This window comes from Phocoena sinus, chromosome 6, assembly GCF_008692025.1.
Source record: "Phocoena sinus isolate mPhoSin1 chromosome 6, mPhoSin1.pri, whole genome shotgun sequence".
NCBI classification, from domain to species: Eukaryota; Metazoa; Chordata; class Mammalia; order Artiodactyla; family Phocoenidae; genus Phocoena; species Phocoena sinus.
Genome location: NC_045768.1, coordinates 87,682 through 113,378, shown reverse-complemented (window position 1 = coordinate 113,378; position 25,697 = coordinate 87,682). Strand labels below are relative to the sequence as shown.

The 25,697-nt window shown below is 46.0% G+C and overlaps 1 protein-coding gene across 1 annotated transcript in view; it reads left to right on the top strand.

Moving 5' to 3' along the window:
- CACNA1B (calcium voltage-gated channel subunit alpha1 B) overlaps positions 1–25,697 on the top strand; it is a 196,066-nt gene that overhangs the window by 98,967 nt on the left and 71,402 nt on the right. Inside the window, 2 exon segments of the mRNA XM_032634862.1 lie at positions 4,899–5,699; positions 6,661–6,878. Of these exon segments, the coding sequence (XP_032490753.1) occupies positions 4,899–5,699; positions 6,661–6,878 (1,019 nt within the window).

Here is a 25,697-nt window from a genome sequence, read left to right as displayed (position 1 = left end):
GTTCCCTGCTCTGCTGGCAGCAGCAGCCTCTCCGTGTTCACTTCTCTGCCCGAGCCTCTGAGGTGGTGCGAGAGGCTCCGAGGGGCCCCGCTCTGACCTGCTCCCGCAGCGGTGCTGTGTGGTCTGTGAGACGGGGGCCTGGTCGAGACGTGCGCTGTGAGCCTCTGATGCTCAGGGCGCCTTTTGTGTCCGTGGTGTTTGAGCGGCTCCATGGGCCGTGCCCGAGCGGACGGAGGCTCTGTGACGGACCCTCCTCAGAGGGGCGCCCGAGTCCCCTAGAGCCACTGGGGCTCCAGTGTCCTTGGCCTCAGGGGACAGTCCCCTCAGCCTCCTGGGAGGGAAGGACACTCAGGCTGATGCGGCCCTTCTGGCTCTCGGCTGTGTCGGCCTCGACGTCACTGGGACTCACAAGTGCCGGTGCCCACGGCCGCTCCCACACGCGGGTTCACACTCACACACGCTTGCTCTGATCCTTGTTCTCTTAATGTTCACGGTCTCAGTCACACACCAGCTCACATGCTCATTCAGAAGCTCACACACTCAGCCATGCACACCGCTTTGCCCACTCTCTTGTACACACATGCCTGTGTGCACGCAGGGCGGCCAGGCAGGTGAGCTGCTTTGAGCTCCTCACAAATGCTTGTCGACTCAACCTTGAGAAGGCAGCGCTGGGGACCCACCTGGCCCTCCCCTGGGAGGGAAATGACTGTAAAGAGACCTATGGTTTCTCTCTATTGATTTTGGAAAAGCTTCCAGAAAGACACTTCCAGAAGGACACTCAAGGGAAGGTGGGCTGGTGGTAGAACCTGTTTGCCCCTGGGGAGGCTGGTGGTGACCTGGTGGCAGTGCCTTAGAGCCTGGGGAGCTGAGGGGCCTGGGCGGCTTGGGGGCTGAGCACGGTGTTCAGGAAGCAGGGCCCAGGTGAGGCCGGAGGCAGGTAGGGCCCCTGTGTCAGCCGGCTCTGCTCCGCCTCGAAGGCCAGGGGACCACGGGGTGAGCCCTCCCTGGCGCCCGGGGAGTGGGGCGCCAGGTCTGGCGGGGGTGAGGGGGCTGATCACAATGGCGGACGAGTGGTGCCCGCTCCTTCCAGCCCCCCTGCCCTTCCAGGGCAGTGTGCGCAGAGCTGCGCTGGACGGCCCAAGATGGCGCTCTTGCCCTCGGCCGTGGGGGTCACTGCTCCGTGGGCGCTCCTTCGCTCTCATCTTCTCTTTTACCCCGAGGTCTCGGCCGGCCTCACTCTGATAGAAGCATCCCTGGCCTCCTGCCTGGATGCACACTGCAGCCTGTGCCCTGACCCGGCGCGGCTCACACCGTTCTAGCCTCTCTTAGAACTCTCTGGTGTTCTCACTTTTGTTCTGTTTTGTTTTTTGCATGTGCAGTTTTGTAAAGCAAACTCGAGGTACTGTATCTCGCAGCTCATCTGTCTCCAGCGTAACCTCACCGTGAGTCTCTCTGCTGCAATTTCCATCTATGGCTTCGTGATAACTACACGCCAGCGCCTTCTGTCCGCCCCTAACTCTGCTTCCCACTTCAAGTCATTCGCTTCAGGGGGCAGCTCCAGGCCCACGTCCTGCAGCCTGGCCGGGGACGGCGGGCACACTTCCTGACGCCCTCACGTCCTGCTCGTGGGATCAGGCTCTCTGGGCTCAGCCCCTCCTCCTCTCCCTCCTGATCTCTGTCCTCCTGCCTGTCTGTCCCTGTGCTGTCACTCTGGTGTCTTGAGCAGATCTGCTTCTCCTGAGGTGACCACCACTGGGTGCCACTGGGGCTGTCTCCTTGTGGCTCCCATGAGGTAGAGGGTTGCTCAGGGGCTCAGGACATCCGTGGGGTCCTCCTGCCCCACCCTGCCTTGCTGGGGAGGGGGTGTCTCTGGGACCCTTCGGAAGTCTTGTTCTCGCGAGAGCAGAGCTTCTGCCTGCTCGTGAGGCTTCCGGAGACCAGCCAAAGCCTGAGGTAGAGCCGTAGAAACCCCAGCGTGGCCCTGCTGGGGGTGACACCAGTCTGCCCCAGGGGCTTCTTTCTGCAGGTGAGAAGTCCCTGGAGATGGCCAGGTGCCCTCTCCGTGTCCTGGTGGTGACGGGCACTACTGCCGTCCCTGAACCCCTGGCCCCTGTTACTTGGCCAGCACAGAGCTGGGCTCGGTGCTCTCACGAGCACGCGGACCTGCTGGCTGTTGGGCCCCCGACGTCCACGGGGTAAGAAGGCTGGATCCTGAATGACTGACTCCCGGGTGGCCTGAGATGCGGGCGTAGGTGCCAGCGCTGCTGTACCTGGGCTGCTCCACATCGTCACAGCTGGGGGTGACTGAGGGAAGACTGACTTTCTCAGCAAGGAGACCTCAAAGCAGGGCCTCGCCACAGAGGCTCCTTCTGAGTCCTGTCGGCACGTCTGGGTCAGGGCGGCTGAGCCGGGCTCTGCCTGCAAGCCGGGCTGGACGCGGTGGGGCGGGGGGGGGCCCTTCCCTGTGCCCACTTCGGGAGTGCTTCTAGACGAGGCTTTCGCCTGGGTCATAGTCCTCTGCCACACTGCACTGTGGGTCAGAGCCTGACCCGCCCCCGCACATTCTTGGAGCTCGGTGGAGACACAGAGTGAGAGGCGAGCGCTGGCCACGCTGCGCCACATGCCAGGCAGGGCAGGGACAGAGCAGCAAGCAGGTGGGGGGCAGGCTGCCGCCCCCCAGCAAGGCACAGAGGCAGAGACACGTCCAGAGAGGCAGCCAGCAGCACCGCCGCGTGCTGGGCAGGCGCAGACAGTCTCGGGTGGCGTGAGGCCCAGAGAGGCAGCCACCCAGCAGGAGCGGGGATGGTAGAGCCGCCCCTGGGAAGTTATGAGGGGCGCCTGCCAGCCCCACGCAGCCTCTAGTCCAGCAGGCACCCCGCCTCTCCATGGACTTGAGCTGGTTCCTGGGTGAGACAGAGCTGCGTCTGAGGGTGAGGCTAAGGGCAGAGCCCGTTCCTCCTGAGCTACCAGCTACCACGTCCCCATCGTCTTTACTGCCTGCCTGTTTCTGTTCTGACAGGCGGGTCCCCAGGGCTCATGGCTGGGTCTGAGCAGGCCACCACCTGCCGCCCAGTGGCTCTGAGTCCAGGCCCATCTCGGCCTGCTGGGCTGATGGGGAAGCCTGACCAGTGTCCGGCCGTCAGCCCTCACGGGTTCCTGCACCATTGGGGAGCGCCCCTGGTGGCTGCTGTCCACTTCACAGGGTTCGGCATAGTTCAGAGTTGGGCCCTTTGTTTTGGTGTCAGCTGGGGATGGGTAGGTCCCCCGTGGCTCTGGGTTGAAGCCAAGGAAAGAGAAGGTGGGTCTGTTGCCAGGTGACCTTGGGAACGGGGCAGCAGGTCAGGACCTGGGGTGGCAGCCGAAGGTGTGCTGACCACCAGTCAGCAGGTGGTCAGAGAGGCTGACCGCTGTCCCCCATACGTTGCCGTGCCTGCTCCCCGTCTGGGCCCCCAAGGACAGGCATCAGGCTCTTCCGCTCTCCTACTTTCAAGGTGCTTCCCTGGAAATGGCTCCCCACCCTGGGGGCAGGACTCAGCGTGGTGCTCAGTGGCTGGGGCTCAGAGCCGGGGGGTGGAGACCTGTCCCATCTGGGCCCCCAAGGCCCCCAGGTTGTGGCTCTAGGCTGTGCGGTCAGTGCAGCTGGAGTCTGGCGGAGGCCTTGCATCTCCTTTAGACACTTTTTTCCTCTTGCCCTTGCACGCGTCCGATCCTGGCTCCGTCAGTGACTCGCTGTGGACCCTGTGTGAGTCACGTCCTCTGTGCTCAGTGTGACATGGGGACAAGAGCAGCACCCAGTCCCTGAGGTGGTTGTGAGGGCTGGAGGAGGTGGCTGCTGGCCCAGATGTCACAGCCACCCTTGTCCTCGTGCTGCCACTGCTGCCCCCCCACAGTGGTCCCGAGACCACCAGGGGCTGCAGGACGAGACTGGCCTCTGAGGAGGTGGTGCCGGCTCACCAACTTTGGGGTCTTGTTCAGCAAATATCCCAGAATGCAAAGGGCTTCCACGCACCCTGGGCTGTGGAATCCACCTGTGACCGTGTGGGTGAGCTTGGGGGGCGGTCAAGGCCTTTAGAAGCCTGTCTAGTGAGGGCTGAGCCTGGACTACAGGCCACTCCTGGCGCCGGAAGGCTCTCAGCCCCCGTGGAGCCAGGAGAGAGGAGGGCACTGCTGACCACAGGACGTAGTGTCCAGCCGCAAACCTGCCTGCTGGGCTCCTGGGCATTCAGCAAATGGTCACTGAGCTGAGTGGCAGCTGCCCAGATGGGGCCGACCACCGCAGGGAGAGTCCCAGCCTGACTCCGGCGAGGGCCAGCCGCCCCCAGGGCCCCTCGCTCCCTGGGTAACTGTCCCTTCTGCTCCTGACGACCCGCCTCTTCTCGGGTTCCCTCTCAGACACCCCGTCTTCCTCTGGCCAGTGGCTCCCCTCCTGGAGGTGGAGATGGAGGAGCCCCTCCTCGGGCAGCCTGCTTCCTGCCTCCTCAGTCCTGCTCCATTTGGACGTTGCCCCCCTCTTCGCCCCATTCTGGCCTTCCTGGCGGGCAGCCCACCTGCCCGGGAAGCCTGTCTGCCACCTCATGCTGGTGCCTGTCATTCCCACTGCTCTGCACCCCTGGCCCCCCGGCCTTGAGCCCCCACCCCCAGGTGAGGCTCTCACCATCTGTGGGCGCCCCCCGGGGGGGGCAGGGATGAGGTCTGTTTCCCTGGGTATCGGCCGCCAACTCTGCCCCTCGACTCTGCTGGGGTTGCCAGGGCTCCTGCCGCCCCCCTCCGCGCCCCCCCCCCCCCCCACTGCGCCCTCTGCCATCTCTCCATCGCTGTGTGTCCATCCGTGGCTTCCTCTGCGAGGCAGAGAGGTGGGGGGCGGCTTGGGGGCGCGGCTCACGCGGGTCTCCCCACAGCAGGCATCAGAACTCGGCCAAGGCGCGCTCGGTGTGGGAGCAGCGGGCCAGCCAACTGAGGCTGCAGAACCTACGAGCCAGCTGCGAGGCGCTGTACAGCGAGATGGACGCCGAGGAGCGGCTGCGCTTCGCCACCTCCCGTCACCTGCGGCCCGACATGAAGACGCACCTGGACCGGCCGCTCGTGGTGGAGCCGGGCCGGGACGGCGCGCGGGGGCCCGCGGGGGGCAAGGCCCGGCCCGAGGGCGCGGAGTCTGCCGAGGGCGCGGACCCGCCGCGCAGGCATCACCGGCACCGAGACAGAGACAGGGACAAGGCCGCGGCCCCGGCGCCGGCGCCGGCGGGGGAGCAGGACACGGCGGACGCCACGAAGGCGGAGGGCGGGGAGCCGGGGGCCCGGGAGGAGCGGGCGCAGCCGCGCCGCAGCCGCAGCAAGGAGGCCGCGGGCCCCCGGGAGGCCCGGAGCGAGCGTGGCCGCGGCCCGGGACCCGACGGCGGCCGGCGCCACCACCGGCGCGGCTCCCCGGAGGAGGCGGCAGAGCGGGAGCCCCGGCGCCACCGCCCGCACCGGCACGTGCCCGAGCCGGGCAGGGAGGGCGCGGCGCCCGGGGCTAAGGGCGAGCGGCGAGCGCGGCACCGCGGCGGCCCCCGGGCCGGCCCCCGGGAGGCGGAGAGCGGAGAGGAGCCAGCGCGGAGGCACCGCACGCGGCACAAGGCGCCGTCCGCGCACGAGGAGGCGGAGAAGGAGGGCGAGGTGGGGAACAGGGACGAAGACAAGGAGCTCCGCAACCACCAGCCTAGGCGAGTCAGCGCGGGGGCGGGGCGCGGGGGGGCGCGGGGGCAGTGGTGACTGGGCCGGACGTGCCAACCAGCCCGTGAGGGGCAGGCTGGTAGGGTTACACAGGTCAGGGGTGCGCGGACCTGGCCGGGAGGCCCATCCCTCTGTCTCAGCCCCTTTCTGCAGTGGTGACAGTCCTGCCTTGTTGGGCCGGCGTGGTGGGGAGCGTAGCTCTTAGGCGCCCGGGAGGAAGGGAGGCTACGGGTGAAAGTGTTGGGACTGGCTTGGGACACTGAGACTTGGAAAAGGTACCCCGGGGAGAAGAGAAAAATGTGTAATCCCGTGAAGCAAGGCGAGTCAGGAGAGCCTGAGGGAAGCCTGAGGAGGCCACAGGACTAAATGGTGGAATGGGAGGGGGCTGGGTTATGCGGCCATGACGGAAAGGACCCCCATCCCAGGCCAGCCCAGCCCGGTCCCTGGCTGGGACAGGATCTGACGGTGACTTTGTGAGAACCCAGGGGTAACAGGAGCTGTTAGGCTGAGGCCAGCAGTCTCCATGCTTGCCAATGGGTCACAGACCACCCAGAACTCGTGCAGCCAGAGGCCACAGCTCAGGATCAGCCCGACCTGGGCACGGTCTTTGTGTGCAGAGCTCTGTGCTGAGCCTTTGCCCTGGTGGGGCCCCAGGTGGGGTGGCTTAGGGTAACATCCTCTTCCAGGCTTCTTCGTTCTGCAAACAGTTCTGTTATGTACACATAACGTGATATCAGCCATGCCTGGCCTTGTGCCAGGGACAAACAGGTGAGTCAGCCCTGTCACTACCTTTCAGACCTAAAAACAGAAATGTATAGGGTGATAAAAACCATGACAGAGGAGGTGATCAGGGATTTATTTGATCTGGATAGGGGTTTAAGAAGCTGGGTTTTGCAGACTGAATAGGAGTTTGGCTCTTCGTCAGACTCTGATGTGCATTCTTGGTTGCAGGGAGTCGCACTGTGATCTGGAGGCCAGTGGGGTAGTGGGTGTGGGCCCTGTGCATGCCCTGCCCAGCACCTGTCTAGAGAAGGTGGAAGAACAGCCCGAGGATGCAGATAATCAGCGGAACGTTACTCGAATGGGCAGTCAACCCTCGGATCTGAGCACCAGTGTGCACATCCCAGTGATGCTGACTGGCCTTCCTGGGGAGACCACGGTCGTTTCCAGTGAGTATCTTCCCATAACATCAGGGCAGGGCCCACCTTGTGCAGGCTCTGTTTGCTCTTCCCCCTTCCCTCCTGCTCCATGACAGCCACCCGGGGACAGAGCTTGCCTCTGTGAATTGTTCCCCAACTGGAAAGTCTTTGCTGTCAGCATTTGTGCCTTGCTATCCCTTTGCTTTCCAGTGCCCCAGAGGAGCCCTGTTGCTATTACATGTCACTTAAGCTCTAGTCTGCTTCCTTCCAGCGATATTTGCAAGTTACCAGGTGAGTGCCAGGCATGGTGTTAGAGTGCAGGGGGCACAGCAGCGGGGAGTGGGACTGGCTGCCCTCGCGGGGCTCAGAGTCTCGTCGGGAAGACAGACCGCAACGTGGTCACGGCTCTTCACAGTCGCACAAACGCTGCTAAGGACTGTGGCCACAGACCTGACTAAGGTCGGGAGCTAGCGGGTGAGAGGAGGGGGGTCTCAGGGTGGTGGTATTCCACCCACTTACTTATGGTCCTGGCTCTGCAGTTCCTCCCAGGCCTTTGCCTGAGCTTCCCTTTTTCTTCCCCTCCCTCCCTCACACCGCGTGTGAGGTCGTGACGGAGCAGCCACTCCACAACTGACTTGTGTGCGGGCGCGGAGGGCACAGTGTAAGTAAAATGCCAACCTGCAGGTGACAAAGGAGGCCCTTCACATTATGCGCAGGCGCACGGGCGTTTTGTGAACACCAAGGATAGAAAAAAACATGCCCAGGGGCAGAGGTGACTTGGAATTCCAGATGAAGATTCAGCCTCAGGCAGGCCCAGGTGCTGCCACACGCTTGCCTGTCTGCAGACGTGTCCACGCACAGAACGGGCGCTCCCTCTTACTCAGGGGCTCTCGCCTGGGGCCGATGGATAGTGCACAGCGCCAGGTGTAACAACAGTGGGGGTGGCTGGCTCTGCCCGCTGAGCCTCCCCTTCCTCGTTGCTTCCTTGGAAGAAGGCTTTCCCTGGTCCATTCTGTCGTTTCACCTCCCATGGCAGTAGTGTGTCTGCCTTCCCAGACTCCCGAAATCAGCCCCCGGGTCTCATTCTTTCTGGACTAGCTTGAGGGTCCCCACCTGGTTTTTGTCCACGGGAGTCGAGGTGGGGCCCCTCCTCCCCAACCCTGGCAACCACTGATCTTTTTACTGTCTCTGTAGTTTGCCTTTTCCAGAACGTCTTATAGTTGGAGTCACCTAGTACGTAGCCTCTTTAGATTGTCTTCTTTCACTTACACATGTGCATTTAAGGTTCCTTCGTGTCTTTTCGTGGTTTGGTAGCTCATTTCTTTTTAGTGCTGAATAATATTCCGTTGTCTGGATGGACCACGCTTTATTTATCTGTGCACCTATTGAAAGACACGTTTGTTGCTTACAAATTTTGTCAGTTATGAATAAAGCTATTATAAGCACTCATGTTCAGGTTTTTGTGTAGACATACGTTTCCACCTCATTTAGGTAAATACCTAAGAGCATGGTTTTTGGATTGTGTGGTAAAACTACATTTAGCTTTGTAAGAAACTGGTCTAACCAACTGGCTATATCATTTTTACATTCCCACCAGCAGTAAATGAGAATTCCTGTTGCCTCGCATCCTCTCCAACATTTGGTATTGTCGGTGTTTCGGATTTTCGCCATTCTAATACGTGTGTATTGATATCTCATTGTTTTAATTTGCAGTTCCTTAATGATATATGATCTTGAGCGTCTTTTCATACGCTGATTTGACATCTGTATATCTTCTTTGGTGAGGTGCCTGTTCATATCTTTTGCCCACTTTTAAATTTTTTTATTTGAAAAAAATTTTAGAGACAAATTTTTAAAGAGCAGTTTAAGGTTCAAAACAAAATTGAGAGGAAGGTAGAGAGATTTCCATATACTCTCTGCCTGCAAACATGCATAGCCTTCCCTATTATCAGCATCTCTCATTAGAATGGTGCTTTTTTTTTTTTTTAAACCAAGGATAAAACTACATTGACACATCATAATCACCCAAAGTGCACAGGGTACATTAGAGTTCACTCTTGATGTTGTACATTCTGTGGGTTTGGACAAATGTGTAATGACATATATCCATCATTGTAACATGACACACAATATTTTCATTGCCCTAAAAATTCTCTGTGCTCTGCCTGTTCGTCCCTCCTTACCTCCCATCAACGTATGGCAACCACTGATCTTTTCATTGTCTTTGTTCTTTTGCCTTTTCCAGAATGTCATATAGTTGGAATCATACAGTGTGTAGCCTCTTCAAATTGGCTTCTTTCACTCACCAATATGCATTTAAGGTTCCTCCATGTTTTTTCATGGCTTAGTAGCTCATTTCTTTTTAGTGCTGAATAATATTCCATTGTCCGGATGTACCTTAGTTTATTTACGCATTCAACTACTGGAGAACATCTTGGTTGCCTCCAAATTTTGGCAATTATGAATAAAACTGCTACAAACACTTGTGTGCACGTTTTTGTGTGGACATAAGTTTTCAACTCCTTTGGCTAAATCCTAAAGACAGTGATGGTTGGATCATATGGCAAGAATATGTTTAGTTTTGTAAGAAACCGCCAAGCTGGCTGTACCAAGTTATGTTCCCACCAGCAATAAATGAGAATTGCCGTTGCTGCACATCTTTGCCAGCATTTGGTGTTGTCCCTGTTCGGATTTTGGCCACTCTAATAGGTGTGTCATGGTGTCAGATGGTTTCAGTTTGCGTTTCCCTGATGACGTTTGCTGGGAAACATCTTCATGTGCTTATTTACCTTCCGTATGTCTTCTTTGGTGAGGTGTCTGTTAAGGTCTGTTGCCCATTTTTTAATCAGGTTGTTGCTTTTATTTTTGAGTTTTAAGAGTTCTTGGTATATTTTGGATAACAGTCTTTTATCAGAGGTGTCTTCTGCAAACATTTTCTCCCGGTTTGTTGCTTGTGTTCTCATCCTCTTGATGTCTTTCACAGAGCAAAAGTTGTTCATTATCTCCTAGGAGTGTTATAGTTTCACATTTAGGCCTATGAGCCATTTTGGGTTAATTTTTGTGAAGGGTGTAAAGTCTCTGCAGATTAATTTTTTTGGCATGTGGATGTCCAGTTGTTCCAACACCACTTGTCGAAGAGACTATCTTTGTTCCACTGTATTGCCTTTGCTCTCGTGTCAAAGATCAGTTGACTGTTATTTGTGGGGGCCCGTTTCTGGACTCTCTATTCTGTTCTGTTGACCTATTTGTTCATTCTTTCCCCAGTACCACACTGTCTTGATTACCGTAGCTATATAGTCAGTCTTGAAGTTGGGTGGTGCCAATCCTGTAACTTCGGTCTTCTTTAATATTGAAGTTTTGGCTATTCTGAGTCTTTTACATCTCCATGTAAACTTTAGAATCATTTTGCTGATATCCATAACATAAGTTGCTGGGATTTTGATTGAGACTGCATTGAATCTATAGATCAAGTTGGGAAGAACTGACAATGTTGAGTCCTCCCATCCATGAACATGGAACATCTCTCCATTTATTTAGTTCCTTTATTTCATGCATCAGAGTTTGTAGTTTTCCTCATAGGGATCTTGTACATATTTTGTTAGATTTATGCTTAAGTATTTCATTTTGGTGGGGTGCTAATGTAAATAGTGTTGTGTTTTAATTTTAAATTTCACTTGTTCATTGTTGGTATATAGGAGAGCAGTTGACTTTTTGTGTGTTAACCTTGTATCCTGCAACCTTGGTAAAATCAGTTATTAGTTCCAGGAGTTCTTTTGTTGATTCTATCAGATATTCTCTATGGGTGATCACGCCATCTGCAAACAAATACAAGTTTTTAGTCTAACTGCCCGATCTGTATAGTTTGTTGTTGTTTGCCGTATTGCGTTAGCAAGGACTTCCGCTATGGCATTGAAAAGGAGTGGTGAGAGGGGCATCTCTTCCTTGTACGTGATCTTAGTAGGAAAGCTTTGAGTTTCTCACCATTATGTGTGATGTTAGCTGTAGGGTTTTTTTGGTACATATTCTTTATAAAGTTGAGGAAATATTCCCTCTATTCCAATTTACTGAGAGTTTTTATGGTGAATGGGTGTTGGATTTGTCAAATGCTTTTTCTGCACCTGTTGATATGATCATATGATTTTTCTTTTTTAGTTTGTTGATGTTATTATGGATTACGTTAATTGATTTTTAAAAATAATTTTACTTATTTATTTTTAGTTTATTTATTTGTCTGTGTTGGGTCTTCATTGCTGCGCACAGGCTTTCTCTAGTTGCAGCGAGCGGGGGGCTACTCTTTGTTGCAGTGCACGGGCTTCTTATTGTGGTGGCTTCTCTTGTTGCAGAGCACGGGCTCTAGGGGCATGGGCTTCAGTAGTTGTGGCACGTGGGCTCCGTAGTCATGGCACACGGGCTCTAGAGCACGGGCTCAGTAGTTGCGGCGCACGGGCTTCGTTGCTCCGCGGCATGTGGGATCTTCCTGGATTAGGGATAGAACCTGTGTCCCCTGCATTGGCAGACAGATTATTAACCACTGCACCACCAGGGAAGTCCTGTGTTAATTGATTTTTGAATGTTGGACCAGCCTCACATGTCTGGGATTAATCCCACTCGGTTGTGGTATATAATTCTTTTTATACTTTTTTGGGTTCGATTTGCTAATGTTTTGTTGAGAATTTTTATATCTATATCCATGGGAGATATTGGTCTATAGTTTTCTTGTGATGGCTTGTTTGGTTTTAGTATCAGGGTAATGGTGGCCTCCTAGAATTAGTTTGAAGTATTCCCTTTGCTTCTATCTTCTGAAAGAGATTGTAGAGAATGGGTATGATTTCTTTCTTAAATATATGGTAGCATTCACCAGTGAACCCATCTGGGCCTGGTGTTTTCTGTTTTAGAAGGTAGTTGATTATTGATTCAATCTCTTTAATAGGTATAAACCTATTTAGAAGGAATAGATATAAACCTATTTGGACTGTCTGTTTCTTCTTGAATATTGGCAGATTGTGTCCTTCCAAGGAACTGGTCCATTTCAAGCAGTTTATCAAGTTTGTGGGCATAGAGTTGTTCATAGTATTAATTTATTATCCTGTTAATGTCCGTGGGATCAGTAGTGATGTCTCCTTTTTTATTTCTGATATTAGGAATCGGTGTTTCCCCTCATTTATCTTAGTTAGCCTGGCTAGAGGCTTATCAATTTTACTAATCTTTTCAAGGAACCAACTTTTGGTTTCATTGATCTTCTCTGTTGATTTGCTTTTTCAGTTTCATTGATTTCTGCTTTAATTCTCACGATTTCTTTTCTTCTGCTTACTTTGGATTTAAGTTGCTCTTTTTTCTCTTCCTAAGGTGGAAGCTTAGATTATTGATTTTGGGTCTTTCTTCTTTTCTAATTTATGCATTCAATGCTATAAATTTCCTTCTAAGTGTTGCTTTTGCTGCATCCAACAAACTTGGATAAGTTGTGTTTTCATTTTCATTTAGTTAAAAATATTTTTAAATTTCTCTTGAAATTTCTTCTTTGACCCGTATGTTATCTAGAAGTGTGTGGTTTGATCTTTACGTATTTTGAGATTTATCTTTCTGTTATTTAGTTTAGTTCATTGTGGTCTGAAAACAGACATTTTGCCCACTTTTAAATTGGGTTGTTGTTTTCTAATTGTTGAATTTTTAGAGTCCTTTGTATAATTTTGATAAAGACTTTTATCAGATATGTGATTTGCAAATATTTTCTCCCAGTTGGTGGCTTGTCTTTTCATTTTCTTAATGTCTGGTGTTTTTGATTGTTACTGGTGGGAGGGTTCATTTGGTCCCTGGTATGACTTCTGCTAGGAGCAGAAATCTAGGCTATTGACTTTTATATGTTAATTTTGTATCCTACTACTTTTCTGTATCTTCAGATTGTTCTTTAGTTTTAGCATTGATTCTCTTTGTTTTTTCCCAAGTACATTATGCAAAATTTTGCAAATACAGTTGTAACTATTCCTTTCCAAATATTAGGTCTTCCTTCCTCTCTCTCTCCTTCCTTCCTTCCCTCCCTCCTTCCTTCTTTCGTCCTTTCTTTCTTTCTTTTGCCTGATTTCACCAGCTAATATACTAACATTGGAGTTACTAGGTACCCTTACCTTGCTTCTGCCTACACTAAGTAAGATTCTGGTTTTGGGCTTGAGAGGTGTGTGTCTGTGTGTGTCTACGTCTGTGTGTCTGTGTGTGTATAAGATCGTGTTATAGTGTTCATTAATTTCTTTTTCAGTAAGTATTTTTTTATCTGGAATAGATGTTGAATTTTGTTGAAGGTCTTTTCGGCATCCATAGAGATCATATATTTTCCCCTTAAATATGGGGATTTATACTAATAAGTTTTCAGATCTTGAACTATCTTTGCAATCTTAGAATAAACCCCACTAGGTTATCATATTTATTTTTTAATGTGATGCTGGATTCTGTTTGATAATATTGATGCTTTATGGAGGATTTTTGGATTGAGATGTATTTTAGGATATTGAGATGTGTTCTGTAGCTTTCCTATATTATGTTCAAGTGTCATAAGGTTTAGGTATTAATGCTATATAGTTACCTCTTGCTTAACTTCATTAATCCATTTCTGAAAATCACATGTTGTAGTGGGAGTCCCATTTCCCATTATTTTAGATGGGAAAAATTGTAATGTACTCTACAAATTATAATGTATTATAATTAGTTGTACTCAAAATCCCCAGCCAATTTCTTAAAACAGAACTAAAGCACAGTTAGTCACAGAAAACACTTAATACATTGTTTCCTGATCACCACAGTTAAAATAGCTGTTAACAAGCAATTGCTTTGGACACCTCCTTCCTTCAGTGAAACTTGCGCTTTTCAAAAACATCGACATGTGATTCTGATAGCTAACCAACTGACTTTGGAATCTTGCCTGACAGTTTTCAGTGTTTTGAGTTTTGGGGATGTATACATTTTTCCTGCATAAACAACAGTCAAGAAAGCCTCAACAACGTTGTAATGAGAGATACATGTATTCTCCTGAAGTGTGAGTATTATCAAACTCAGAGGTGCTCTGTTGAGTATTTATTATGAAACTAGGAGGTGCTCTGTTGAGAAATTTTACCTGAGGAGATGTTCTATAGGGTGTACCTATTATTGATCCATAAAAAGAATTAGGACGTTTGCTTCTTTTCCTTTTCTGGGGTAGTTTAAGTAGCATTAGGATTACTTGGTCTTTAAAGATTTGGTACAGTTCCGTTGTGAAATAAATCATCTGGGTTTGGTTTTTGTTGTTGTTAGGATAATTCTTTGATAATTTATCTGTTTCTGTATGGATATTGGTCTGTTTAAACTTTCTTATCTCCTAAGATCAGTTTGGTAAACTGTAATGATCCATTTGATCTAGGTTTTCCAATTTATGTACATAAGAGCTATGCAAAGAAGTGGCTTAAGTTTTTAGAACAATTTGCTCTGGCTCACTGTTTTTTTCCCCCTTCTTATTTTTTATCCTGTATATTTTGTGTTTCCCCCTTATGTTCTTGATTAAATTAGTTAGAAGTTTATACAATTTGTGGATTTTTATAAAAAGAACCAGCATCTTTGTTAGTTCTACTATGGTTTTCTTTAAAAATCGTTTTTTTTCCAATTTTATTTTCATTATGTACCTCCTTCTGCCTGTTTTTGTTTTACTTTGTCATTCCTTTTCTAGCTTCTTTAGTTGGAGACTTAAGTTTATTTTAGTCTTTATTATATGATTATTTAAGGTTCTGAATTTTCCTCTGATTACTAATTTAACTGTAGCCTATAGGTTCTGATATTTGGTGTTTTCATTTTCACCAGATTTTAAAGGAGCTATGCAATTTTGGTTTGTGTTCTCCCTCAGTGTTTGTAGGTCCCTTGGGATTCAGTATATAGAGAAGCAAGTACTCTGCAAGTGAGCAGTTTTGTTTTTTACTTTCTGATATGTATGCCTTCTATTTCCCTCCTTCCCTTGTGGTGCCCTGACTTCCAGGACAGTGTCGGATAGCAGCGGTGAGAACTGACGTTCTTCCCTTGTTCCCATCTTGTGGGAGGAGGGAGCGCTCAGTCTTTCACCATTAAGTATGATGTTAGCTGTTGTTTTGGGGTTTGTTTGGTTTTTTTAAAAGATGTTCTTTATCAAGTTGAGGAAATTCCCCTCTGTCGCTTTTATTTTTCTAAGTTTTTATATTAAATGAGTGTTGAATTTTATCAGATTTTCTGCCTCAATTGATATGATTATGTGGTTTTTCTTCTGTAACATGGTAGTTTACACATTGATTGATTTTCAAATATTGACCTGCCTTGCATCCCTGGGATAAACTCTGCTGGTCATTGTGTATAATTATCTTTATGTATTGCTGAATTCTGTTTTTTTTTTGTTGTTTGTTTTTTGCGGTATGTGGGCCTCTCACTGTCATGGCCTCTCCCGTCGCGGAGCACAGGCTTTGGACGCGCAGGCTCAGCGGCCATGGCTCACGCGCCCAGCCGCTCCGCGGCATGTGGGATTCTCCCGGACCGGGGCACGAACCCGCGTCCCCTGCATCGGCAGGCGGACTCTCAACCACTGCGCCAGCAGGGAAGCCCTGAATTCTGTTTGATAATATTTTGTTAGAGAGTTTTGCCTCTGTATTCATGAGGGATATTGCGCTACAGTTTTCTTTTTTGTACTCTTTGTCTGGTTTTGGGATCAGAATAATACTAAATTCATAAAATGAATTGGATAGTGTTTCTTATTATGTTTTTTTGGAGGAGGCTGGGTAGAATTGGTGTTAATTCTTTAAATGTTGGGCAGAATTTGCCAATGAAACATTTCTCTTTTGGAATTTAAAAATTAGCCTTAATAGGGCTATGTTATGTAATCATACTGGGTGAGTTGCATTAGTTTGTGCTTTTGAAGGAATTGGCCTATTTCCTTTAAGTTGTCAAATTTATGTGTGTATAGTTGTTTGTAGTATTCCCTTATTATCTTTTGATGTCTTCATGATCTGTAGTGACTGCCCCTGTCTCATTCTTGATATTGGTGCTTTGTGTCTTGTCTCTTTTTTGTCAGTCTTACTAGAAATTTGTTACCCTCGTTGATCTTTTCAAAGAAACGCATTCTTGTTTCATTGATTTTCTCTATTGTTTTTCTGTTTCCAATTGCGTTTGATTTCTGCTCTTTATTATTTTCTTCTCTCTGTTTGCTTCGGGTTTATTTTGCTCTTTTTTAGTTTCCTGAGATGGGAGCTTAGATTAAGTCTTTTCCTCTTTTCTAAGGTAAACATTTAGTGCTATAAATTTTCTTCTTAGTACTGCTTTAGCTGTGTCCCACAGATTTTGATATGTTATCTTTTCATTTTCATTCAGTTTTGTCTTAAAAATTTCCCTTGAGACTTGCTCTTTGACTCATGGGTTATTTAGAAATGTGTTATTTAGTTTCCAAGGGTTTGGAGATTTTCCTGTTATCTTTCTGTTTGGTGTCTAGTTTGATTATTTTGTGATCAGTGAACACACTCTGTATGATTTCAGTTCTTTTAAATTTGTTAAGGTTTGTTTACTAGCCCAGGAGATGGCCTTTCTTGGTATGTGTTCTGGGTGTGCTTGAAAGGAATATGTATACTGCTGTTGCTGGGTGGAGTATTCTGTAAGTATAAGTTAGATCCTGTTGGATCCTGTGGAGTTCTGTGTGCATGCTGATTTTCTGTCTAGATCTATCAATTGTCGGGAAAGAGATGTTCCAGTATCCAACTATAAATGTGCTTCTTAAACCCCTATCCAGACCTATTTCTTTCAGTTTCATCTGTTTTTGCTTTACATATTTTTCAGCTCTGTTGCTGGGTACATACACATTTAGAATTCTGTCTTCTTGAAAGATTGACTCTTTTATCATTGTGTAATGTGTCCCTTATACCTGATAAATTTCTTTGCTTTGATGTTTACTTTATCTGATATAAATATACCCACCCTTGTTTTTTTAAATTTTTTAAATTAATATTTGCCTATAAGATGTGTATCTTTTTTCATCTTTTTACTTTTAAACTAGCTATGTAGGTATATTTTAAGCTAGTTTCTTGTAGACAGCATATCGTTGGGTCATGTTTTTCATCCATTCTGTCAGTTCTTTTTTTTTTTTGCATATTTTTAAAATATTTAGACAATTTATGTTTAATGTCATTATATATTATGGCTTACATATTCTGTTTTATTTTTCCTATTGTCTGTTTTCTCTATTTTTTGTTTTTTGGCTGCACTGCACAGCATATGGGATCTTAGTTCCCCAGCCAGGGATCAGACTCACGCCCGCTGCGTTGGAAGCGTGGAGTCTTAACCACTGGACTACCAGGGAAGTCCCCCTATTCTTTCTATTTTTTATTTTTCTGGTTTCTTTTTCCTGCATTCCTGTGGGTTACTTGTTTATATTTTAGAATTCCACTTTGATTTATCTATAGTATTTTTGAGTGCATCTCTTTGTATTGGTTTTTTAATGGCTCCTCTAGGTATTACATATATATAACTTGTCTCAGTCTACTAGGGTTGTCATTTTACCAGTTGGAGTAAAGTATAGAAACTTTACCTCTCTTTTTCCTCCACATGTATAAAATAATTAAATGTTTCCTCTACATATATTTAGAAGCACATCATTGTGTGTTATAATTTTTGCTTCAACTGTAAAATGTAATTCAGAAAACTCAAGAGGAGAAGGAAAGTGTGTTGTATTTTTACTCTTTCTATTGTTCTTTGTTTCTTCCTTCCTGATATTCTAATATTTCTTCTTCCATCACTTTCTGTTTGGAGGACCTTCCTTAGCCATTCTTTTAGGGTAGGTCTGAAGGTGACAGATTCTCTTAGTTTTCCTTCATCTGAGAATGTCTTGATTTTCCTTTCATTCCTGAAGGATATTTTCACTGGGTATAGAATTCTGGGTTGACAGTTCTTTTTTTTTCAGCACTTGAAAAAACGTGTGCCTCATCCTTCTGACCTCCATGGTTTCTGATGAGAAATCCACTGTCATTCGAATTGTTTTCTTCCTATAGGTAAGATGTTGTTTCTCTCTCGCTGCTTTCAAGATTTTTTCTTTGTCTTTATATTTCAGAAGTTTGATTATGATGTATTTTGGCATGAGTTTCTTTAGGTTTATCCTGTTTGGGGTTCACTCAGCTTCTTGAATTTGTAGGTTTATGTCTTTTTGCCAATTTTGGAAAATTTTCATCCATTATGTCTTTGACTGCGTCTTCAGCTCTGCCCTCTTTCTCTTTTCTTTCCAGGACTCTGTTGACATGAATGGTAGATCTTTCGTTATAGTCCCGAAGGTCCCTGAGGCTCTGTTTACTTTTTTCAGTCTATTTTCTCTCTGTTGTTTAGATTGAGTAATTTCTATTGTTCTGTCTTCCAGTTCACTAATTCTTTCCTCTGTGCCCTCCATTCTGCTGTTGAGCCCATCTATTCAGTTTTTAATTTCAGTTATTGTATTTTTCAGTTCTAAAATTTATGTTTGGTTCTTTATATCTTCTTTTTCTTTGCTGAGATTTTTTTCTCATTTGTTTCAAATGTGTTTTTAATCATCCGTTGAAGCATTTTTATGATGGGTACTTTAAAATCATTGTCAGATAATTCTAACATCTGTATTATCTTGGTGTCTTTTCTCATTCAAATTGAGTTTTTCCTGGTTCTTGGTATGACAAGTGATTTTTGATTGAAACCTAAACATTTTGATATTATGTTATGAGCCTCTGAGTCTTATTTAAGTCTTCTGTTTTTGCTGGTCTGCTGTGACAACACACCAACAGGAGGAGGGTTGGGGAGCTGCCTCATTATTGACAAATCGGGGTGAAATACAGGTTCCTCACTTGCCCTCCATTGACACCCAGTGGGAGTGGGTTCCTTGTCCCTGCTGGGCTGAGCTGGGAATTCTAGCTCCCCGCTGGGCCTCCACTGATACCGTCTTGTCTGGGAGAGAGGGGAATCCTTGTTACTGTTCCCTACATGGCCTGCGTTGACACAGTAAGGGTTGACCTCATTACCTCTGGGTGGTGGTAAAAGTCCCGACTTTCCACTAAGATTCACTCTAGCAGATAAAGGGAAGGGGATGCCTCCTTACCTCTGGGTAAGAATCGAAATCCAGGCTACCCATGTAATCTTTTCTGATATTGTATGGGTTGGGAGTCTTGTTATTACCACAGGGTGGGTATGAAAGTTCCTGCACTCACTTGGCTCTCTCTGATACCACCTCAGCAGGGGCTTTGGGTACCTCATTACAGACTGGTGAGGGTGGAGGTCTAGGCTCCCCACTTGGCCTCTGCTCATATGAGTGGAAGTAGGGCTGTGGTTTTTTTCTGTGGTGTTAGTAGAGTGGTTATTGGCTATAAATTTCCCATCTGGTTAGGCTCTACCTTTCCTGGTCCTGTCACTAGGGAGAGCTGGCCTTTAAAAATCTTTCCTGTTGGCATTCTGGGTTGCTGGCTTCTCCAGCACCAAGGATATATGAGGCATAAAAAAAAAAAGACCCAGAAACAAAGCCTGTTGTTGTGTTGTTCCTCAGTTTCCAAGATACCAGCAAATCTGCCTTCTTTTCTCCACCTTTCGGAATCTTCTTAGGTTGGCCTTACGTATGATGTCCAGGGTTTTTAGTTGTGCTTAGAAGGATGAATGGAAGAAAGTACCTCTATTCCATCTTTTCAGAAGCTGAAGTCTTGAGTTAATTTTTATATATGGCATGAGGTAAGGGTTGAGGTTCTCATTATCCACTCCCCCACCACCATTGATGTCCATTTGTTCCATTACTGTTTGTTGAAAACGCTGTCTTTTTCCATGGAATTACTTTGGTTCTTTTGTCAAAAATCAATTGATAGGTGTTATTTCATTTCAGAAAAATTTCTGGGATTACAGTTTTAAATGTTAGTTCTGTTACATTGTTTTATTTTTGTTTTTCAGACATTCCAGTTATACACGTGTTAAATCTCCTTTGCCTATCTTCTGTATGGATTTCTCTCTTACCCTTCTGAAAACTCATTCTTCATTTCACTCCTAAATTCTTTTTCCCTTGCTATAATTTCAGTCATATCTATTTTCCATTGGACTTATCTGTTGTCTCATGATTTCCAAGACGATTTTTTCTCTTTAACTTTATTTCTCAGATATTTTTGTCTTTTTCTTCAATTTCTCTCCTAAGTTTGGTCAGCTCTCATCTCACATCGCCTAGTTGTCCATACATTTTTATTTTGAATCTGATTTTGTGGTGTTTTTTCCTTATCAACAACTGTTTGTTTAATTATATTTAATTCATGTTGGAAAGTTGTGTAACAGTTTTCCTCCTTTGCAGTTGTTTTTTTGTGGAGAATTTTTATTACCTGAAAGGTTTTCATCCTTACTTTCTATGTTCTTATGTAGAAGCTTTGTGTGGTTGTTGGGTTCATTTTTCTGATAATGAGGAAGTATGTTACAGTCTCCTGGACCAAAAATTACATGAGATTTTGTGAAGAGTAGGGGAGGGGTTTGGGCAGCTTACTTGATTTCTAGTTCAAGAGCACCTTCTTATTTAGTACAGTGAAACCCAGTTTCTTTTTCAGTGGTACCTAGTGGGGAGTGTTTGTCTAGTTCTAATTCTGTGATAAAATCCTATCTCTGGAGGACCCTGGACCTCAGACACTTGTTTCTTCCTTCCCTACATCACTGAGCCACTGAAGTCGCGTCTCTCACTGTCTTCTCCAGGTTGCCATCTCCAGTGCCTTGTACTTTCCAAGCCTCTCCTTTCAAGTCCCCAGAAGCAATACCCTGACCTAGCAGGCCTCATACCTGTTCTCAGTATTTCCCTGCTTGGCGGGGGATGGTGGGGGGTGGGGAGCTTCTCTCCTGTGGATGAATGAGTTGATGTTGTCTGTGTTCCAGCATTACTAGGACCCTCCTCACTCTCCCTTCTGCATACAATCCCTGCCTGATTCTGCAGGTCTGAGGTTTGTTTTCCCACTTACATGTTAATTCAAGTTTGTAGTTTTCTTATTTCCCATATGCTGTAGGCATGGACTGTGGCTGATTTTGTCACCTCTCCTTATCGACCGCATGGGTTATGGAGCACATAGGGAGAAATCTGAGTGTGGGTGACTGCTGTTGTCTATGGGAGCCAGCCTCTCATCTTTTTAGTTTCTGCTGGATTTGTAGTTATGGCCACATTACATTTTTAATTTCCTTCCTTCCTTCTTTTCTTCTTTCCGTCCTTCCCTCCCTCCCTCCCTCCCTTCTTCCTTCCCTTGATAAACCCTTTTTTTCCCCCTAAAGTTCTGTCCATTTTAATAGGCTACTAAAGTCTCAACTTTGGCCTTCTTGAGCTTCTCTATCATATCTTTTTCTGTTTCATTAGTTCTTTTTTTCTTTGGCTGCGTTGGGTCTTCGATGCTGCAGACGGGCTTGCTCTAGTTGCGGCAAGTGTGGGCTACTCTTTGTTGCGGTGCGTGGGCTTCCCATTGCAGTCGCTTCTCTTGTTGTGGAGCACGGGCTCTGGGTGCGCGGGCTTCAGTAGTTGCAGCACACTGGCTCAGTAGTTGCAGCACGTGGGTTCAGTAGTTGTGGCGTGCGGGCTCTAGGGCAGGTGGGCTTCAGTAGTTGTGGCACGCAGGCACAATAGTTGTGGCTCAAGGGCTCTAGAGTATAGGCTCAGTAGTTGTGGCACACAGGCTTAGTTGCTCCACGGCATATGGGGTCTTCCCAGACCAGGGATCAAACCCATGTCCCCTGCGTTAGCAGGCAGACTCTTAACCACTGTGACACCAGGGAAGTCCTCATGTTCTTATTTATTGTTTCTTTTCTTCTGCTTTCTTATTGTAATCTATTTCCCCATTTATTAGTTGAATACTCAGCTCTGACACAAGCCTTTCTACTTTGCTACGGTGTTGAAGGCTTTAACTTTGACTCTAAGAATTATTTTAGTTTTATGTTACAAGTTATGAAATGTCATATTTTTTAGTTCTAAATCTTTTTCCAGGTTTCATTATGATTTCTTATTTGATCCATTAGTTATTCATAAGCACAATTTTGAATTTCGAAGTGGCAAAGGTTTCTTTATTGGTTAAAAATTTTTTTTCCTGTTCATTCCACTTTTTTTTCTTGTATTTTATCACCCCTTGTATTTCAGATCATCCATTTGGCTTTTTTTCCCTTCTGCATGAAGAACATCTTTTCTAACTTCTTTTACTGAGGTTTGATGGTGGTAAATTCTCTCAATTTGCCTGAAAAATCTTTTTGCCATTGTTTGTGAAAGTAGTTTCAATTTGTGTGGAATTCTAGTTGGTTAGTTATTTCCTCTCTGTGTTTTGAGACTATTCCACTGTCTTCTGTCTCCTGTTGTTTCTGTAGAGAAGCTAATCATTAGTCCAAATGCTTCCATTGTGTGGCTCTCTCTTCTCTCTATGGCTGCTTACATAAAAACCTTTTTATTGTGGAAAATCGAAACAGTGTTAAATAGAGACACAAGTATAATGAACCCCTATTTGCTGCCACTCACCCTCAAAGCAATTATCCACATTTTGCCAATCATGTTTCACTTTTTTTTCCTTTTAATCACTTTAGGTATAACTGTGTCTGTAAGCATCTCTAACAATTAAGGATTTAACAACTACAATAGCATTATTACACCTAGCAAAGTTTATAATAATTTCTTAGTGTTATCTAATACCTATCCCAAGTTCAAGTTTTACCAGTTATCTCAAAAATAACTTTACGATTGATCTGTTTGAGTCAGGATCCAAACAAGGTTTGCTCATTTGACTTAGCTTCATCTGTTTATGTCTGTTTTACTCTGTGACTGTTTTCTGCCTGCCATTTATTTGTTGAAGAAACTGTAAACCATTCTGGATTGGGTTGATTGCATCATGGTGTCATTTAACACATTTCTCTGTCCTCAGTATCTCCTGTTAACTGATATTTAGATCCTAAAACAGGCCGTCTGAACCTTGGCACTATTGAAATTTTGTTGGTGGTGGCTGTCTTGTGCGTTTTGAGATGTTTAGCAGCATCCCTGACCTTTCCCCTCTAGATGCCAGTAGTACCCTGTAGTTGTGACAGCCAAAAAAAAAAAAAAGTCTCCAGACATTGCCAGGTATCCCTAGGAGGCAAAATCACCCTTGTTTGTGAACTGCAGATCTTGATTGTGATCAGGTTAAACTCTTTGGGGAAGAGTTTAGTAGGTGGCTGGCTGTGTGCTTCATGTCACGTTCCATCCGGAGCCACATACCATCTAGTGTTTTCCTTTGGGCAGTGTTAAGATGGATCGGTGGGTAGAGCCCGATCCATCCACTGTAAGGTTCTCCACCAACCTTTCCCCTAATGATCTAGTAGGCACTGATGATGGTCGCCCAGATCTGTGATTTTATTTGGCATTGCACAGTTGTGAATTTATAGTTCTATCATGTTCTCTGCATTAGTTATTCTGACACTTTCTATACGGAAGAACTTCCCTCATCAACTCTTTGGTTACCGTGAAATACAGTTTGTATTTGTATTAGCAAGATACATGCTTAATTCCGTCCCTTTACATATGAGTTTTCAAAATAGCGAGTTGGTACACTAGGAACTCCAAATCCAGTCATCGAGAGCTTTAACAAAATTATTGTTATGAATCTTTGGATTTTAACGTGTTTGGTGTGTTTCAGTCCTTTGGACTCACTGTTAGCTCTGATGCTCAAATTGTCCTGTCTCTGGATAGTGGGAGCCCCTTAAAGTTGGCCTTTTTACCTTCTCACAGCCTGTTGTCTTTGACAGCTTTCTGCTTTCATCTGTGACAAAACATTCCAGGATCATTGTGTTCCTTTCCTGCCCAGACCTGGAATCGGCCATTTCTCCAAGGAGACCTGTGTCCTGGACACCTGTTGTTTTTCCAGATCTCCCTTCCCTTCCTTCAGGGTCCTTTTGCCTCCAGTGGCCTCACCTCAGCTCCTCTTTGGAGAGCTGCCCTTGACCACTAGAGGTGCTTCCCAACACGTGGGGGATGGAAGGTGGAAGTCCCTGAGGGTTGACGCCCCCAGGTGGCCCTCACCAGGCAAAGAAGTGCGGGAGGTGAAAGCCCGACCCTCTGGCTTCAGGTCTGACAACTTTGAGGCTTAGTTCAGACCCCAGGGTCCCCCGAAGCAGCAGCTCACGCTGTTGCAGGACTTTATCTGAAGCTGCGCCCTGCTTTGGCTTCCTTCGCTGCCCTGGTCTGCCTTCTTTCTCCCTTCCAGTTCCTTCTGGGAGTCCGTCCTTAATCAGTCACTTGCACATGGACCCTCATCTCATGGTCTGCTTCTGTAGAGCCTGATGTGAGAGGCTGCGGTTCCTTTGGTGAGAAACGGTATTATTTACCAATGTGGTCATTGCTACTAGATGTTTACTGCTTTCAGGCTTTTTAGGACTTTTTTTTTCTTTTTAAGAAAGAAGAATATACCATGTATTCTTTTGGCATTTGTAATTCAAATGTAAGATGATAGGATTTTTACCTAACTACTTAAGTTTTATATTTGTATCTCTTTTCTTTTACCCTGAAACATTTGTATTTTTGTCTTTTTTTTTTTTTTTTTAGAGCAGTTTTAGTTTCAAAGTAAAATTAAATGGAAAGCACAGAGACTTGCTGTACACTCCCTGCGCCTGCACCGTCGGCCTCCCCCACCCAGTGGTACATTTGTTACGGTCAGTGAGCCTCCATGAACCACCGTTCTCACCCAAAGTCCAAGGTTTACAGTAGGGCTCACTCTTGGTGCTGTACCTTTTAAAGGTTTGGGCAGATGTATAATGACCTGTGTCATTATAGTATCATACAGAGTAGTTTCACTGCCCCAAATTCCTTCTTTTGTCTTTTTACTTATTCTGTTTTTTTAAAATAGTATTGTTTAAAAAAAATTGTATTTTAAAATGTTTTGCCCCTACCATGTAGAAATGCAAGCAATTTTTGTCCTTCAGTTTTGTGTCCAGCCAGAGTTGCAAACAGGCTCTCTTATTCTAAATAATTTTTCTGCTGTTTTCTATGTAGACACATTTATACTGCCTGTGATATAAAATGTTTTGACCCATGAACTATTTAACATCTGTTTTTCAATTTCCAATTGTAAAATTTAAATCTTAATTAATCTTTTAGTTTCTGATTATTGCCTTAAATTGCAACTTAATTGTACTGTAATTAGAGGACATGACCTGCATGAGGGTCTTCTTTGAGACGAGAGATTTACGACTGCTTTATGGCTTAGCATATGGTCGACTTTTGTAAATGGTTTTTTTTTTGTAAATGTTTTATGTATGCTTAAGAGGAATATGTTTTCTCTAATTTGGGGAACACTTGGCTTGTTATATTTGTCTGCTAAATCGAGTGTGTTAGTTGTGTTGCTAAATATTCTATATATTCACTAATATTTTGCCACACGGACCCATCGATAGTTAAGACATTGTGCATTGAAATCTCTTTCTGTAGATCTGTCAGCTCTTGCTCTGTGTGTGTGTGTGTGTGTGTGTGTTTAAGTTTCTATATTTAATGCAATTATTTTGAATAGTTTGAAACATGCAGTACAGTATAGGAAACATGCTAACAGATGACCAAGTACTGTTGTGTATGTTTCTAAAATAGAACTATGTGTTTCTGAATCTCTTTTGTTAGGCTTTTTCTTTTATTTATTCCTTTTTTTAAAAAAAAAGCTTATGTTAAAATATATGTTTGCTTTCTATATTTTAAGCCACTTTATGTATATTTAAAATTGCTGTGTCTTACTGCAGCTGAACTTTTTGTCATCTTCTGCTGACCCACTTTAACTCTAATAATGATTTTTCCTTATATTGTATTTTTCTGATGTGAATATATACCTGAGTTTTGTTTTATTTTGTTTTTTTAATGCATCTTTTCGTTTGCCAAGTGTATCT